General features: G+C 52.9%; 1 protein-coding gene across 6 annotated transcripts in view; it reads left to right on the top strand.

Moving 5' to 3' along the window:
• Positions 1-15,277, top strand: part of PNPLA7 (patatin like phospholipase domain containing 7) — a 64,559-nt gene that overhangs the window by 1,154 nt on the left and 48,128 nt on the right. For 3 of the 6 annotated variants that reach the window (XM_045883610.3, XM_045883609.3, XM_045883611.3), the window contains exons 2-11: positions 374-405; positions 1,909-1,983; positions 2,145-2,232; positions 2,667-2,746; positions 4,268-4,359; positions 4,522-4,662; positions 5,177-5,336; positions 7,267-7,347; positions 14,538-14,666; positions 15,104-15,184. In XM_045883610.3, coding sequence (XP_045739566.2) covers positions 376-405; positions 1,909-1,983; positions 2,145-2,232; positions 2,667-2,746; positions 4,268-4,359; positions 4,522-4,662; positions 5,177-5,336; positions 7,267-7,347; positions 14,538-14,666; positions 15,104-15,184 — 957 coding nt within the window. In that variant the 5' untranslated portion in view covers positions 374-375. Of the gene's footprint in view, positions 1-373; positions 406-434; positions 634-1,908; positions 1,984-2,144; positions 2,233-2,666; positions 2,747-4,267; positions 4,360-4,521; positions 4,663-5,176; positions 5,337-7,266; positions 7,348-14,537; positions 14,667-15,103; positions 15,185-15,277 lie in introns of those variants that run through there. The other 3 variants (XM_064579050.1, XM_064579051.1, XM_064579052.1) reach the window with 3 other exon arrangements.

Below are 15,277 nucleotides of genomic sequence, written 5' to 3'. Positions count from 1 at the left end.
ACAGCCTCCTCCCTGTGGCCCTGGGAGCTCCGGGCGGCACTAGGCCTTGGCTGAGCAGTCCATGCTTGCCCTTGACCTGCTGGGAGAAGAGCGGGACTTGGCTGCAGTTGTGGGTTCCTGGGCAGCCACAGGAGAGCTGTTTTCAGAGAGGGGAGTGACTCTGGTCCCTCCCTGGAGAACACAGCTTTCCGTCAGGGTTTTCCTTTCAGTGCAAACATAATTTAAAGAGAAAAGGAGCCCAGGAGGAAAGGCTGAAAGCATTGCTCTGCCCCGTGAGCATGAGCTGGGGGGACCCTTGCCCTCCTTTGAACCAATCTTTCCTGTTTTCACCTTGACTGGTTTTTTTTTTTTTTTTTTTTTTTTTCATTTTTAGCCATGAAGCAAGAGGAGGATGCCAGCCCAGAGGTATGGAACTGGAGGGTTCCAGGGTTGATTCAGAGCCTCAGAATTCCCAGTCAGCGGCATTTCTGGACAAGGAGATTTGCTCTGTGGGCAGCTCCTTGAAGTCGGCTGAATGGGAGTGGCAGCTTGGGCCCCTCCGTCCCCTTGTCAGAGTCGAGACCCTGCCACTTCTTCCCCCGAGGTCACAACTGTCAGTTCCTGCTTCCCCTTAGGACTTCTGTTTGCTTCGACGTGAGTCTTTTCTCTGTGGAACATCTGTAGCCATATCACAAAGGCCTTTATTCCTGAAGCAGAAAAGTGGATGCATTAAAACAACCATGAAAAGCCTGAGATGCTCAATATAGGAGATTGTATAACTCAGTTACGGGCCACCTCTGTGACCCTTTCCTTGGTTATCCTTGGTTGTCCTTGACATGGTGGCTGAGCTCCAGGGGACACACCTAAGTGAAGAGTGGGTCGTGGGTGCTGTCATGTTGACAGCTGAGCACTCGGGGCCAGGAGGGGCTGGATGCCTCAGCTCCGAAGCAAAAAGTTCCCACTGCTTCCATTTGCCTGCTGAACCAACTTCAAAGACTTGCTTTTCTGGGCCACGTACTTACCCTGTCTTGCGGCAACATTCTGCTTTTGAGACTTTTTTCTGAATGCCCTTCCATTTCATTGGGTTTTCTGGCATCCATGCTCTGTCTGGTGCTCTCTCGCTAAGGACCGGACAGGATACTTTAGTCCTTGGCACTTGTGACTTGAAAGGATTAACAGGTGCCCCCTGCCGCATCCTGTTCCTGGCTGCTTGGGGGGAATGCAGAGTGGCTGCTTGCTTGGCTGGTTTCTCTTGCTCGTTTTCATCTTTTTGAGGAATCAGCCGATATTCTCCGTGTGGGTGGCCCCAGCCATCTGCCCGTTCACCATCCTGTGCTCACTTTTTTCTCTTCCTCCTCCCTCCCTTGGGTCTGAGCTTCTGAAGCCCCACTAACTCCTTCCCTAGGAGGTGGTAGGGAGCAGGCACATAACCTTTCCCTGCTATGAGCTGGTATTCAAGGTTCTCAAAATCCAGAAAATCTCAAGATCCGTGGCTCTTTGGGGTTCCTCAGCATTGCTGTGGTGTAGGCTTCCATGTGCCCTGAGGCCGGCAGTGCACAGTCCTGTTGGTGATCAGAGGGCACCGAGTGATGGCCTTCGCGCCCCCTGTGGCCCGCCGGGCTTGCTCCTCTAGGCTTGCATCTGAAGGACTGGAAAGCTGAAAATTTAGGATTCACATGCGATAAAAATGCGTAGGGTATTTGTGGTCAACACAGCCCAGCTGCTGGCCCTGCCCAACTGCCTGACCCCGTGTCCCGTGGGTGGCCATGGGAGACCGGTTTCTCTGTCTACTGAGCAGGTGTGCTCAGAGGACCTTAGCAGCCCAGAAGATCCCTTCTTCCCTACCCTGTCTATTCTCTATTCTGGCTGCCCTGGGAAGCCAGGGCCACGCCTGTGTTGGCCCTTCCTGACCACAGTGTTCTCCCCTAGGCTGGCTTCTGTCTGGGTGCTGCCCTGCAGTCCTGGGGGCTGCAGTTGACGGAACAGCATTCACAGTCCACCATGGTAACCACCTCAAGTGCTTCCTGGTGACGGGTGGGCCCTGGGGTTTGTGACTTGTTGCGCTCCTGGCTGCTCCTGGCCCCTTTGTCCCAGCCTGTTGCCAGGGTGGGGAGGGGCAGTGTGGCAGGCTTGCTGACGGGTGCTCTGTCTGTGACCTCACCCAGCTGATGGGGATTGTGATTGGAGCCCTCCTGGCCCTGGCCCTCGTTGGCATCACCGTCTTCTTTGTGTACAGAAGGGTTAACCGATTCCGTGAGTATCTCACTTCAGACTCCAGCTCTGGGGTAAGGGACAAGGCTTGGGAGGGTGGGGGAGGTTTGGGTGACTTGCCCGTGTTTTGAGCTCCTGGGAGCAGCCCTCAGGCCCATGATAGCTTTTGTTGGGAACTGCCAGCCTGTCCCAGCTGAGGCTGTGCATGTTGGACCCATGGAATTTGTGTATGTCCCCAGCTTTCTTGGCTCACATTTCTGAGCAAAACTTTGGTAAGAGGAGACGCAAGTCCTGCTCCCTGTGAGCCAGCCTGTGCCGGCCCGGGCCCAAGATGCCATGCGCCTTTCCCCCACACTGTATGCCGGAGCAGGGACAGGACAGGCTCGGTGTGCACAGCCTACGGGCTGCCTGGCAGAACCCTCCCACCTCTTTGTGTCCCAGCCGTGGCTCAGGAGGCCCTTCTGCTCCCCTTGCAGGACAAGTACAGCCCACTCCTCAGTACAGGTTCCGGAAGAGAGACAAAGTGATGTTTTATGGCCGGAAGATCATGAGGAAGGTAACCTGTCCTGCAGGCCTGCTTGCCACAGGCCCCGGCGCAGTGGGGCCCCCAGCAGCCTGTGGCTGCCCTCACCTCCGTACCCTCAGAGACTGTTAGCCAGCGCAGGAGACAGAGGCTTCGTCGGCCTCTGTCCTGGGGCACGGCGGGTCCTGGCTTCGGTGCTGAAACTGGGGGTCCTGCCAAGATTTGGACGCTGGGAGCCCTCCCTTGTCGGCATCAATACCCACGTGGAGGATAAGCAGCCTGGTCCAACTCATCCTTCCTGGTCATCTCCAGCCCCTCCCACTCCCCGAGGGCAGGAGGGACTCACCACTACCCAGGGGCTTGCTTCAAATAGCTGCTGACGTTTTAGAGTAGCATCTGCCTAGCACTTTTTTCTGATGAGCAACTAATACATGTTCTCTGTAGCAAACTTGAAATGCCACAGGAGAAGGCACGTGAGTCCTTGCGTGGACCTCCCGTTCTTCTCAGCGTCAGGCTATGACGAGGAGGTCCACTGGGGCTGCTCACGGGCCTCGAGCCTGAACGCCGCTGCCTCACAGCCTCGTGCGGGGCCACATGGGCTGACCTCAGGCAGGTCTTGAAGGAGCCTGCACGTGGTCGGGTGGGGAGGCAGTCAACCAGTGATCCCACTGAGGACTGTGCAGGGACCAGACCTGGGCTGAGGAGGACAGGAACGTGGTCCAGTGGTGCCAGGTTGGTGCCAGGTCCACCTGGAGGGAAGGAGGAGTTGTGACCACACGCCCACAGCTGACACCCTGGGGCAGGAGCCACTCGGGGAGCAGAGGGCTAGTGGCTGCCCAAAGGGGGCTTGCTGACATCCAGGAACCAGTGGCCCTGCAGTGTTAGCACCACAGGGCAGATGAACTGGCCTCAGTGGTGGGGAGGGGGCAAAGAGCTTTCCAGACCTGCGATGATCATGCAGGGACTCGGATTCTAGGTGGGGGGTGGGGCAGTAGGACAGGACAGGGCCAGCTTTTTTTATATATGTATATATTTATTTATTTATTTTAGAGAGAGAGCTTGCATGAGTAGGAGGGGCGGGGAGAGGGAAAGAAAATCCCAGACAGACTCCATGATGAGCACAGGGCCGGACACACGGCTCAGTCACAACCCTGAGATCACGACCTGAGCCAAAACCAAGAGTCAGATGCTTAACTGACTGTGCCACCCCGTCGCCCCAGGGCCAGCTCTTAAAAGGCTGTGGAAAGGGGCTGCTGTGTCAGCGCAAGAGAGGAGAGGCTGAGCATCAGCCTTGCAGGCAGAGGGAACACAGGCCTGAGGACCTGGTGCTCTGAGAGCGCCGGGTGTTTGGGGATATGGCCTCGAGGTGCTTCATTGTCCCAGGTACCAGGCATGGTTCCCTGTGTCCTGGGCAGGCCAGGCAGGCAGGGCCAGACCCTGGGAGCTGCAGGCAGCCCACAGGGCAGGTCCTGAGGGCTGTGGCTGAGCCTTGAGGCTGAAGGCCAGGTCCATTAGGTCCAGGCTCAGGACTTGGCCTCTCCCTTCACCCTGCAGGTGACCACGCTGCCCCACACACTTGTGGGGAGCACGGCAGCCCCCCGGCAGCGGGTGAGGAAGAGGACCAAGGTGCTGTCTTTGGCCAAGAGGTACTAGGAGTGTCCTTCAGACCACACGCGCCCAGCTGCCCTCCCTGGAGGGCACTGGTGAGCCTGCTGGCCATCACTGCTGCCCTGCCTCTGGGTCGCAGTGCTCACACCGTCTGCTTGGAATCCCTTTGGGCTCCAGGTGCACGTATCTTTGCTTTGTAGGATTCTGCGTTTCAAAAAGGAATACCCAACCCTGCAGCCAAAGGAACCACCACCCTCCCTGCTGGAGGCTGACCTCACGGAGTTTGACGTGAAGAATTCTCACCTGCCGTCAGAAGTGTTGTACATGCTGAAGAACGTGCGGTAAGACAGAAGCTGGGTGACAGAGGCCTGCTGCAGGAGGGCCTGGGGCCGCACTCCCTTCTCTCTGGCCACCAGTGCAGTCTCTCAAGCGTCTTTCCTGTTGTATTTGTTTGCCTGTCAGCATTTCCATGTTCAGGAGGAAACTCAGAGCAGGTTCGGGAAGTGTGGGGCTGGATCAAAGCTGCAAGCCTGGGCTTCCTTCCATCTCTGCCTGGAAACCCCGTTCCTCTTTCGAGCACTGCTTCACCGTCCTGGGCTTTTGTGTACGCCTCTGGTTCGGATTCATGGTCATGGCTCAGGAGTTCTTTGACCTGATGGGAGGGCAGTTTATGGGAATTCCTGAAGTTTCAGCTTCAGTCCTGAGAGTGAATCAGGTGGCTGGTGCTGCAGGGTCTGCACCTCCGTGAACCCCAGCTCTGGATCTGGCCCATGGTGACAGGGGCAGTGACTCTATCTCCATCAGCCTCCTTCCCTCCGTCGTGGAAGGTCTCCCACATGTGCTGTGGTTTTGCAGGGTCCTGGGCCACTTCGAGAAGCCACTGTTCCTGGAGCTTTGCAAACACATGGTCTTCGTGCAGCTTCTCGAAGGGGAACATGTCTTCCAGCCGGGGGAGCCGGATACCAGCATCTATGTGGTGCAGGACGGGCGCCTGGAAGTCTGCATCCAGGACACGGTGAGAGTGCCTGGCAAAGTGTGTGTCGGTGGCCCGAGGGAGTGCAGAGCGAGGTGGAGGGTGTGGGTCTGCTGTGTTGTGTGTGTTTGTTTTTTGTTTTTTTTTTTAAGATTTTATTTATTTATTTGACAGAGAGAGAATGAGAGAGAGAGCACATGAGAGGGGGGAGGGTCAGAGGGAGAAGCAGACTCCCCGCCAAGCAGGGAGCCCGATGCGGGACTCGATCCCAGGACTCCAGGATCATGACCTGAGCCAAAGGCAGTCGCTTAACCAACTGAGCCACCCAGGCGCCCCTGTGTGTGTTTGTTTTTTAAGTAAGCTCTACACCCAGTGTGGGGCTTGAACTCATGACCCTGAAATCAAGATGGCACACTCTACCGATGAGCCAGCCAGGCGTCCCTGTTGTGTTTTTACTTATATGTCTGCCATTTAAAAGATTTTTTAAAGTTTTCTATTGAAAAGTTAGTGTAAAATTTTAAGTTTCAGGTCTTTGGGGAAAAAGGCACACTTTGTGTCCAAAGCATTGGCTCACAGTTGGTGTGCCCTTTGATGTTGGTACGTTACCTTTCACTCACACGTGGGGGGGTGCCCATCGCTTAGTGGGTTCAGTGGCATTTGGTGGTTTTCTGCATTTTACTTGTTCTAAGCCTTTTGAGGTGTCTCTCCTGTCTCCTTAGAACATCCTCCAGTGGTTGGGTATTGATCTGCCACCATCTGTTGCACCCACCCTTGCCTTATGTTCAAGTTTTAGATTGTGAATGATTCTAACTCTAAGAAAATAATTAAGGTATTAATTTGCTTGAAAAGATATACTTACTTTCTGCCTCTGTTGAATCAGAATTGCCAGGGGGCGATCTCCAGGCCAAGCCTGTGGAGGTCTTGCTTTCCAGCAGGGCGCATCCTTTGATGTGCCCGGTAGTGTGATCCAGGCTTCCCGCCTCTTGTTGTTGAAGCAAACACCCGGGGAGCCCCAGACTGCATGAGGGGGCCCCCTGGCCTTAAGGAAGTCCCCACCTGCCTGAGCCCTGGGGGTGGGCCCTGACCCAGCTTGGATCCCACATGTCCTTTCTAGCCACGATGTTGTCTGCGTGTGTCGTTTCATCTACACTGGACTTGATGGGATGAGGAAAAGGAAATGGTCTTCGTCCAGCCTCCTCCCGTCTGGGCCATCAGTGTCCAGGGCTGTCGCCACCCAGCTGGTGGGCCTTTCCTGGAATGGAGCCTTTGGACCAGAAGGAGGGGTTCTTGGAGGCTGACCAGGGCCAAGTTTGAACAAGTTCAAAAGGATTTTCCTGGGTTAAGCTGAGATGAAGTTCCTATACTAAATAATCACCATAGTTTCCTTTCTTTTTTAATCCAGTGGAAAAATATATCAAAATGCTGTGATTTATACCAGTAACAACTGAGTTGGGTCTTCACAGCCTTCTTTTTTTTTTTTTTTAAAGATTTTATTTATTTATTTGACAGAGAAAGACACCGAGAGAGGGAACACAAGCAGGGGGAGTGGGAGAGGGAGAAGCAGGCTCCCCGCGGAGCAGGGAGCCCAATGTGGGGCTCGATCCCAGGACCCCGGGATCATGACCTGAGCTGAAGGCAGACGCTTAACGACTGAGCCCCCCAGGTGCCCCATCACAGCCTTCTTTTTAGATCAGCAAGCTCCTTAGGTTTTGTGAAATTCAATCTAAGTCCTCCTGGTGAGGACAAGCCACAGGATGAAGGGCCACGCTCAGAATGGACTTCCTGATTGCTCTTACTCATTGTCATGTCTTCTGTCCTCTGCTTTGGAGCTTATCACACCTGAATTCCCGGAGGTCAGCTAGGGCATGGCCTAACTCGGGGCAGGCGACAGTGGAGGCTGGGTGGCCCAGCGGGCCTGGGCTGGGCTGAGCCTCCTGTCAGTGGATGACTCTGCCCCACTTCCCGAGTGCAGGACGGCACTGAGGTGGCGGTCAAAGAGGTTCTGGCCGGAGACAGCGTCCACAGCCTCCTCAGCATCCTGGACGTCATCACCGTGAGTGCCCTGGGTCCACCCAAAGTCACCTGGCCAGCAGGCCCCTCAGCGTCAAGGCAGTTCTCCCCAGTGGCGGGGGGCTGGCCTAGGATGGGAGGGACCCCCCGGAGGTCAAGGGTGTGTGTGGGAGCAAGTTGAACTGTGTTTAGGAAGAGCTGGGCATTTGCTTATGTGTTTTGGCTGTTTTTTAAATGATTATTTTTTGGACTGAGATATATATGCACATGGTCCGAGATTCAAAAGGGACAAACATTGTATAGTGAAAACGTTTCCTCTCACCCTTTAGGCCCCCAGGCTCCTTCCTAGGAGGGGCCCTCTTGTGGATCTTCTGTGCCAACGGGTGCCTCTGTTGTTCTCAGTCTTCTGCTGTTGAGTGTTGTGGTGAATGGTTTTGTGCGCACGTGGTTTCACGTATTTGACTAGCGGAGACTTCCCGGGTGTGAGGGTACACCCCCACCCCCACGCCTGGGCCACAGTCCCGCGGGAGGGCGCCCATGCCCTCACCCACCAGCCAGGCAGGCGTCTCATGTTTGATCTTTGCCAGTCCAGTCAATTACAAAACAACATCTCATGGTATCTTGTAATTTTTAAACTTACTATCACGGGACATTTCTTTTTTTTTTTTTTTAAGATTTTTATTTATTTGAGAGAGAGTATGAGCAGCGGGAGAGGGAGAAGCCGACTCCCCGCAGAGCAGGGAGCCCGATGCGGGGCTCGATCCCAGGACCCCGGGGTCATGACCTGAGCCGAAGGCAGAGGCTCAACTGACTGAGCCCCCCAGGAGCCCCGTCATGGAACATTTCAAACATATGCAAAAGTAGACAGAATAGTGAAATGAGTTATTTGTGGGTCACTAGCTGTAGAATGTCTTGGCTCAGCACACCTGTTCCCTTCTCATTAACTAGAATTTAATGTCTCGTTTTCTTTTTCTTCATACAGTGAAACAGATCTTAAGTGTGCACTCCCCGAGTTTTGATAATGCACACTATGTATAGCTCAGACGGTGTATTTGACTGTCCCCTTACCTCCGAGGTTATACCTCCTGCTTTCACTTTTAGCTGTTCATCGAGGCAGCTTGAACCTGTTTCCCCCACACACTGCACAGAGGGGCCTCCAGAGTGGTTTAGCAGACCTTGGCAAGGATGCGTCCATGCGGGGCTAGGAGTCTAGGTACTTGTGTGACACTCATGATGGGTGGGGCCCTTGGTGGGTACCCTCTGATCTAGCCCTGGGCTCTTGTGTACAAGGGAGTGACAAACTCAAGACTTTGGGGGTGTCCACTGTGTTCCCCCATCCCTTTTAGGCTGGCACAGACGTGCTTTGGGCTGTGTTGGGGCCCAGGGTGGAACTGTTTTTTATAGGACTCTGGCATCTTGCTCTGCCCCCAGGACCTGGTGTGTCTTCACAAGACACTTGGCCAGCACTGAGAGAGACACCACCTCCTCTGAGCAAGGCTGACCTGTCTTGAAAGGCCAGTGCCTTTACCTAGAGCGTTGTGCTGGGAAAGTGCACCCAGATTGCAGGGCAGGTCCCATGTGGCTCTTGTAGGACTCTGGCTGGTATGTGTCACAATCTGTAAGGTGCACTGGGAGCCTGAGAAGCCCAGGAGGTGTAGACAGATTGTCTACATGGAGATAAATTAGGGAGTTATGCAGCTCTATACCCTCCTTCTTCCTTGGCGAGGATTAAGCAAAAAAATAGCTTTGGTGGAGGCTCTTCTTGGTATTTCTTGTCTGCAGTGAGTCCTGGTCTCACTGTAATTTTGGGCTTGGACACCATTTCTTGCAGCCCCAGGAAATGTGTGCTATGAGCAGGGCCTCCCCAGCCTGCTGCATCCCTGCCCTCCTCCTGGGGTGGCCCCCCATCTCCCTTCAGTGGGGTGGGGTAAGAAAACAGGAGTGATATTTGAGAGAAAATAACTCTGTATTGTGATTAATTGATCATCTGGAAGGACAGAATTTTTGCCTAATAAATATTTGTGTTTATCATTTAAAAAAATTAATTCTATCTAAGTAGTATAGACAAATTCTAAAAACAGTTTTGGTGTTTTGTGAATCACAGTTGTCTGCTCGACTGCCCCCTCCCCAGAAAAGCCACTTCATCTCCTCTGGGCTTTCTGGGCAACCTGCTTTTCTTGCTCTTTTGTAATCCTTCCATCTTAGATTCAAGTGAGCTTCCTGGCCTGGAAATGAGGGCAGACTTTCCCGATTGCTCTGCTGGCTTCCCCACTCCTCCCACCCCAGCAAAGCCACACTGAAGCAATGTTGTTCACCTCAGTGAGGTTCCTTTCTTGTTTTGCCTGGAGTTAACAGTTGCCTTGGTTTTTGGGTGGCTTAGTTTTTTTGTGTGTGTTATGGTCTGGTGCCCTGCCCCAGTGCCCTGTGAGTTGGGAAGCCGCCGAGCCCCCATCTTCTCGTCCAGCCTGACCTCCCTGGGCTGAGCTCCAGCTCCCCCGGGGTCCCTACTCCTCATCTGGGCCCTATCCTTCTGTCTGTGTGGGGCTCTCACCTCTGCTCCCTTGGCCAGCTTGCTTGTTTTGGCGGAGCAGTTCCTGTCTGCTTCCCAGGAAGGGTGTGAGGGAGATAGAGTTCTGGAACCTTACAAATCCAGAATTGTCTTTATTCTGTGCTGCCTTTACCTTTCTTTGTTTCTTTTTTTTTTTTTTTTAAGACTTTATTTGAGAGAGCGAGCGAGCGAGCACAAGCCGGGTGGGGGGGGTGGGGCAGGCAGAGGGAGAAGCAAACTCCCCACTGAGCAGGGAGCCTGATGTGGGGCTCAATTCCAGGACCCTGAGATCATGATCTGAGCCGAAGGCAGATATTTAACCGACTGAGCCACCCATGTGTCCCTACCTTTACCTTTCTGTTATACTTTCTAGGAGATTTCTTCCACTTCATTTTCCAAACCTTCCACTGAACTTCTAATTTCAGTCCTATGTATTTCATTTTATTTTATTTGTTTTTAAATTTTTAAGAATTTTTAGTATAGTTACACACAGTGTTACATTATATTCAGGAGTACAACATAGTGATTGAGCACTTCCGTACATCACCTGGTGCTCATCACCTATTTCACCCATCCTCCCCTCTGGTTATCATTAGTATGTTCTTTATAATTAACAGTCTGTTTCTTGGTCTCTCTCTGTCTCTCTCCTTTGCTCCTTTGTTTTGTTTCTAAAATTCCACATATGAGTGAAATCATGGTATTTATCTCTCTCTGACTGACTTATTTCACTTAGCATAATACACTCTAGGGGCTCCTGGGTGGCCCAGTCTACTAAGTGCCCCACTCTTGATTTGGGCTCAGGTCCTGATCTCGGGTTGTGAGAGCAAACCCCACATCGGGCTCTGTGCTGAGTGTGGAGCCTGCTTAAGATTCTCTCTCTCCCTTTCCCTCTGCTGCTCGAATGCACTCTCTCTCTCTCTCAAAAAAAACCCCAGAAATACTCTTAGATCCATTGCATCGTTGCAAATGGCAAGATTTCATCCTTTTTTATGGGTAATATCCCGTTGTATACACGTATGTGTGTATATTAAACGTACGTACGTGCATACACACGGCTCATCTTCATCCATTCATCAGACAGCAGGCACTTGGGTTGCTCTGTATCTTAGCTGTTGTGAGTGATGCTGCAGTAAACATAGGGGTGCACATACGTATATACGTGTGTGTGTGTATATACACACATATTTTGCATGTATATTTTTTTAATTAGTGTTTTCATATTCTATGGATAAATGCCCAGCAGTGGAATTAGAGTCATGTGGTAATTGTATTTTTAATACTCTCCATATCCTCACCAACAGTTGTTGTTTCTTGTGTTTTTGGTTTTAGTCACCATGTTTTTTATTTTAGGAGCTCTTTCCCCCCACCTGATTTTTTTTTTAGATAACATTTTATTAACAAAAGGTTTTCTTTTGCTCCCTGTGTCCTCTCTCGCTCTTTTGGGTCTCTCTTCTCTTTTTATTCTGGCTTCTGTCTCTCCCATTGGTGCGGGAGTGACATCCACATTGACCCGGCTGCATCGGCCCCCGCCGTGAGCCAGAGTGAGTCACTGAAAGAGCGCTACACGCAGCAAGACTGACCTGTGAGGGCAGAACAGTGGTCAGCACACGAGAGGGCCAGGCGGGCCACACAGCCCCTGCTGTAACTGCTCAGCTTTGCCGTCCCAGTGTTCCAATAAAGACTTATTTACAAAAAAGGGCAGTGGGTGAGATTTGGCCCTTGGGCTGAGGTTTGCCCATTCTGGCCAATTACTGTTACCTGTCAGGACTAGGTTGATTGGGCTCAGTGGGGGCATAACGTAATCTGGGTTGCTGGAAATGTCCTATACCTTCTTTTGAGTGCTGGATATATGGGTTAATTGTAAAAAGAAAAATAGCATGAGCTACTTGGAAGCCGCCTGTGAGCCCCTGTGTGCTCGGGGTTTGTCCCCCTGGGGCTCACTGCAGGAAGGCTGGCAGGGAACCCACAGGTCAGCATCTGCGGGTTTTTTCTCTAAAGCTGAATCTCAGAGAGGACTCTGCCCATGTCCTGCCATAGAGGAATTGGCTTGGAGTCGGGGAGGCAGTGTGGGTTTGCCCCATCCAGGTGGACACTGTCCTCCAGCCCAGGCGTGAGATGGTGCCTGGCCCTTGGCTATGCTGAAGGTCCCGGTGCTCTGACCTGTCTGCTCACCGTCTGCAGGACACCAGCGGCCAGCTGCAGGGCGAGGAGGGGGCTCGGGCCCTCCCGTGAGGATGGGTTTCACCGTCTTGGCTCTGTAGCCCTTATAGAGAATGGTTCAGCTTTCATCAGATAGCTCTGTTAGCTGCCCCTCTGTCACATACTTTTCACTAGCTTCCAAAATGTTGTTTACACGTCTCGTCTGCTCTTAGCTTTTGTCTTGATTCTTGGAGGTTTATCTTTTTAATAGAGCAGATTAGTGGGCGTGCCATGGAGATACACAGTCACCTTCAAACTACCATCTTTGATGGGAGGTCGCCTTTATTATTTTTTTTTTCCAACTGAAGTTAACAACGTATTCTTTTGAATTTTGATTCTTTTAGTTTTTTTCCATTTTACTGAGAAATCACTGGCACACGACACTGTGAGTGTGTGGTGTGCAGCAGGATGTTTTGGTTTACCTCTGTTGTGAAATGATCGCCACGACAGGTCCAGCTAACGCCCATCATCTCAGACACAGGTTTAAATGAGATGTGATGAGCTCCTAGGAGCCCCCTTCACAGCGTTCCCGTGTGCCCTACGGCAGCGACGGGCCCCGGGTTGCTCGTTGCACCCCTGGTACTTGCCGTCCTGATGCTCTGACTGGAACTTTGTACCTTTTGACCACCTTACTCCAACTCCCCCTTCCCTTATTACCTTAATTTTTACAAATGTTATGAAACATTTCAGATATATGGGAATGCACGATAGTAAGTGACCAAGTGAGCTGTCACCCGGGTCCTGTAGCCATCGCCATGCTGGCTAGCTGTAACCCAGCCTCCAGTGTCCCCCTCCTTTCCTCAGAGGGCAGCCGTACCCTCTGCAGCACATGGCATGGTGGCTTTCGCCGTGTGTGCTTCCTCCGCAGCTGGGCCTGTGCGGGTTCTTCCTGTCAGGCCCCCATGTGCACAGTGTGTCCCGGTTCAGTCATCCACACCGCTGTTGATACATCCGGTTGCCCACTGACCTTCAGCCTGTTTATAGTTGTTTTTTTGTCGTGCCTCTGCTGCTGAGAATGTTTGGAAAGGCGTGCAAGCATGAAGCTTTCTTGCGGGTCTACACCTGGGTCTTGTGCACACTCCAAGCAATTCAGCCTCTCTCTGTGGTTCACGTAGTTTTTTGATTTTAGGTGAGGTTGAGGGTGTTGTTCTTCTAAATAAACAAGTCAATTTGGAAATAAGTAGCCCACGAGCCATCTTTAGCAACAGTGGCTACTCTGTCATTCCCTTTTCCCACCTTTCCCCCAAACATACGCACCTGCTTTTCTCTCTGATTCTTGGACAAGACGAGAACTGCCATCTGATGGGGTTTGTGCGCCAGCCCTCCCTTGGCCCTCCTGGGATCTCCTAGCTGCTTGACTTGCTTGTGAGTAGGAGACTGGGTGAGGCCACATCCAGGACACACCTTGTACCCACTGTGCGCCCACAGGAGGGGTGCCCGCTCTCCGCAGAGCGGCCGAGTGGTGCATAAGCGACGAGGGGGCGTGTTGGCACCTTTGGCCTCACGAAGGGTCAGGGAACCTGGAGCCGGCCTGTACTTTCTGTCCTTTAACACCCGGCAGGCGACTGCTCTGAGCTCCTGTTTCGTGTGGTGCCGTTGTGGTCTCCCAGGGACAGCTTTCTTTCTGTGAAGGATGTGAAATGAGCAGAAAGGGGAAGAAATATAACGGAGTCCCAGAGCTCACGTAGAACATCTTGAGAACCACACGCCCAGGTTCCTGATGCACAGGGCTTGGTCACGAGGTCGGGAATACCCCAGCTCCCCCACTGTGGGCAGACTTCCCGGTGTGGCCAGCCCCATCCTGAGACTCCCAGGGCTGTTCCTGTGAACACGGACATTGCTAACAGGTTGAGAGGCTCCCCCCAGGAACCGGGGGCCAAGACTGACCACGTTCCTCACCATTCAACCCTGACAGTGCAGATGTGGTGTGCGTGTGGGCCACGTGGTGCAGCCACTGTGGAAACAGCATGGTAGTTTCCTGAAAGTTAAAGATGCATATACTGAATGGCCCAGAAGCTGTACGTGAGCATTTATGACAGCTTTATTTACAATTGCCCCAAACTGGAAACAGCCCAGGTGCCCTTTAACTGCTGGGTGGATGAAACAGCCTCCTTCTCAGCCACCAAGAGCATAACTGCTGGTGCGTGAACAGCATGGCGGGCCTCAAACTCCCGTCTCAGTGAAGGGAGAAGGGAGCCGGCCCTGTGTGATTCCATTTATGTAGTGTTTTGACGAAGCAAAACCATCAGGACAGATGAACCCTGGGTGGCTGCCTGGAGGCAGCAGTGGACGGACGGGGCGGTGACAGCAGAGGGTGGTGTCCTGGCTGGAAAAGCAGGCTCTGCGGGCTCCTAGGAGGTGCTTCTCGAGTGGGGCGAGGTGCAGCGGGGCCGTGGCGGGCGCTTCCTTGCTCAACCATGTGCTGGTGTCTCTTCGCTTCTGGAGACGGGGATGCTGGGAGCAGCCTGACCTTGCTGTCCTTGCAGGGCCACACCGCTCCGTACAAAACCGTGTCTGCCCGCGCTGCTATCCCTTCCACCGTCCTCCGGCTCCCAGCGGTGGCTTTTCAAGGAGTTTTTGAGAAGTATCCTGAAACCCTGGTGAGGGTGGTGCAGGTGGGTCCCATTTGCAGGAGCCCTTCCTGGCCCAGGGGCCGGGGCACCAAGCGTTTATCACAGGCTGCTGCGTTGGTCCTGAGTGTCATACACCCAGGAAAGTGCGTCCCGAGTGGGTGTAGGAAGGACTAAGGTGGTTTTCTGAGGGATTTGTAATATATATTTTACAGTAAAAGTTAATATTCATGACCTCAAAGAGGTCTTCAGAACTCCCACTAGCCCCCCAAAGAGTGCTTTTTTTGTTATTAAATTTCTTGTTTTGAAGTAATCTTAGATTTACTAAAACCTTGCACAGATAATGCAGTTTCCTTACACCCTAAACACTAACATCTTAGGTGACCACGGGGAGTTGTCAGGACTGGGGGCTCTGTGTCATGACGGGGCTCGGGGGGTCTGCAGGGGGCACCGGGCCTGGCACAGCTGGCTGTCCCCCACAGATCATCATGGTGCGGCTGCAGAGGGTCACCTTTCTGGCTCTGCACAACTACCTGGGCCTGACCACAGAGCTCTTCAACCCGGTAAGTGCAGCCTCATGCCCTTGTCCATGTCACTGGGACCCTGGGCTTTGAGAGGGGCTTGTGCGGCCTTGTTTACTCCTCTGCCTTAAAGCT

The sequence above is a fragment of the Mirounga angustirostris genome, unplaced genomic scaffold (genome assembly GCF_029215605.1).
Source record: "Mirounga angustirostris isolate CCGP_5_RB_7025 unplaced genomic scaffold, mMirAng1.0.hap1 SCAF_15, whole genome shotgun sequence".
Lineage (NCBI taxonomy): Eukaryota > Metazoa > Chordata > Mammalia > Carnivora > Phocidae > Mirounga > Mirounga angustirostris.
The sequence above is the reverse complement of the archived record's forward strand: the minus strand, read 5'-3'. Positions and strand labels throughout refer to the sequence as shown.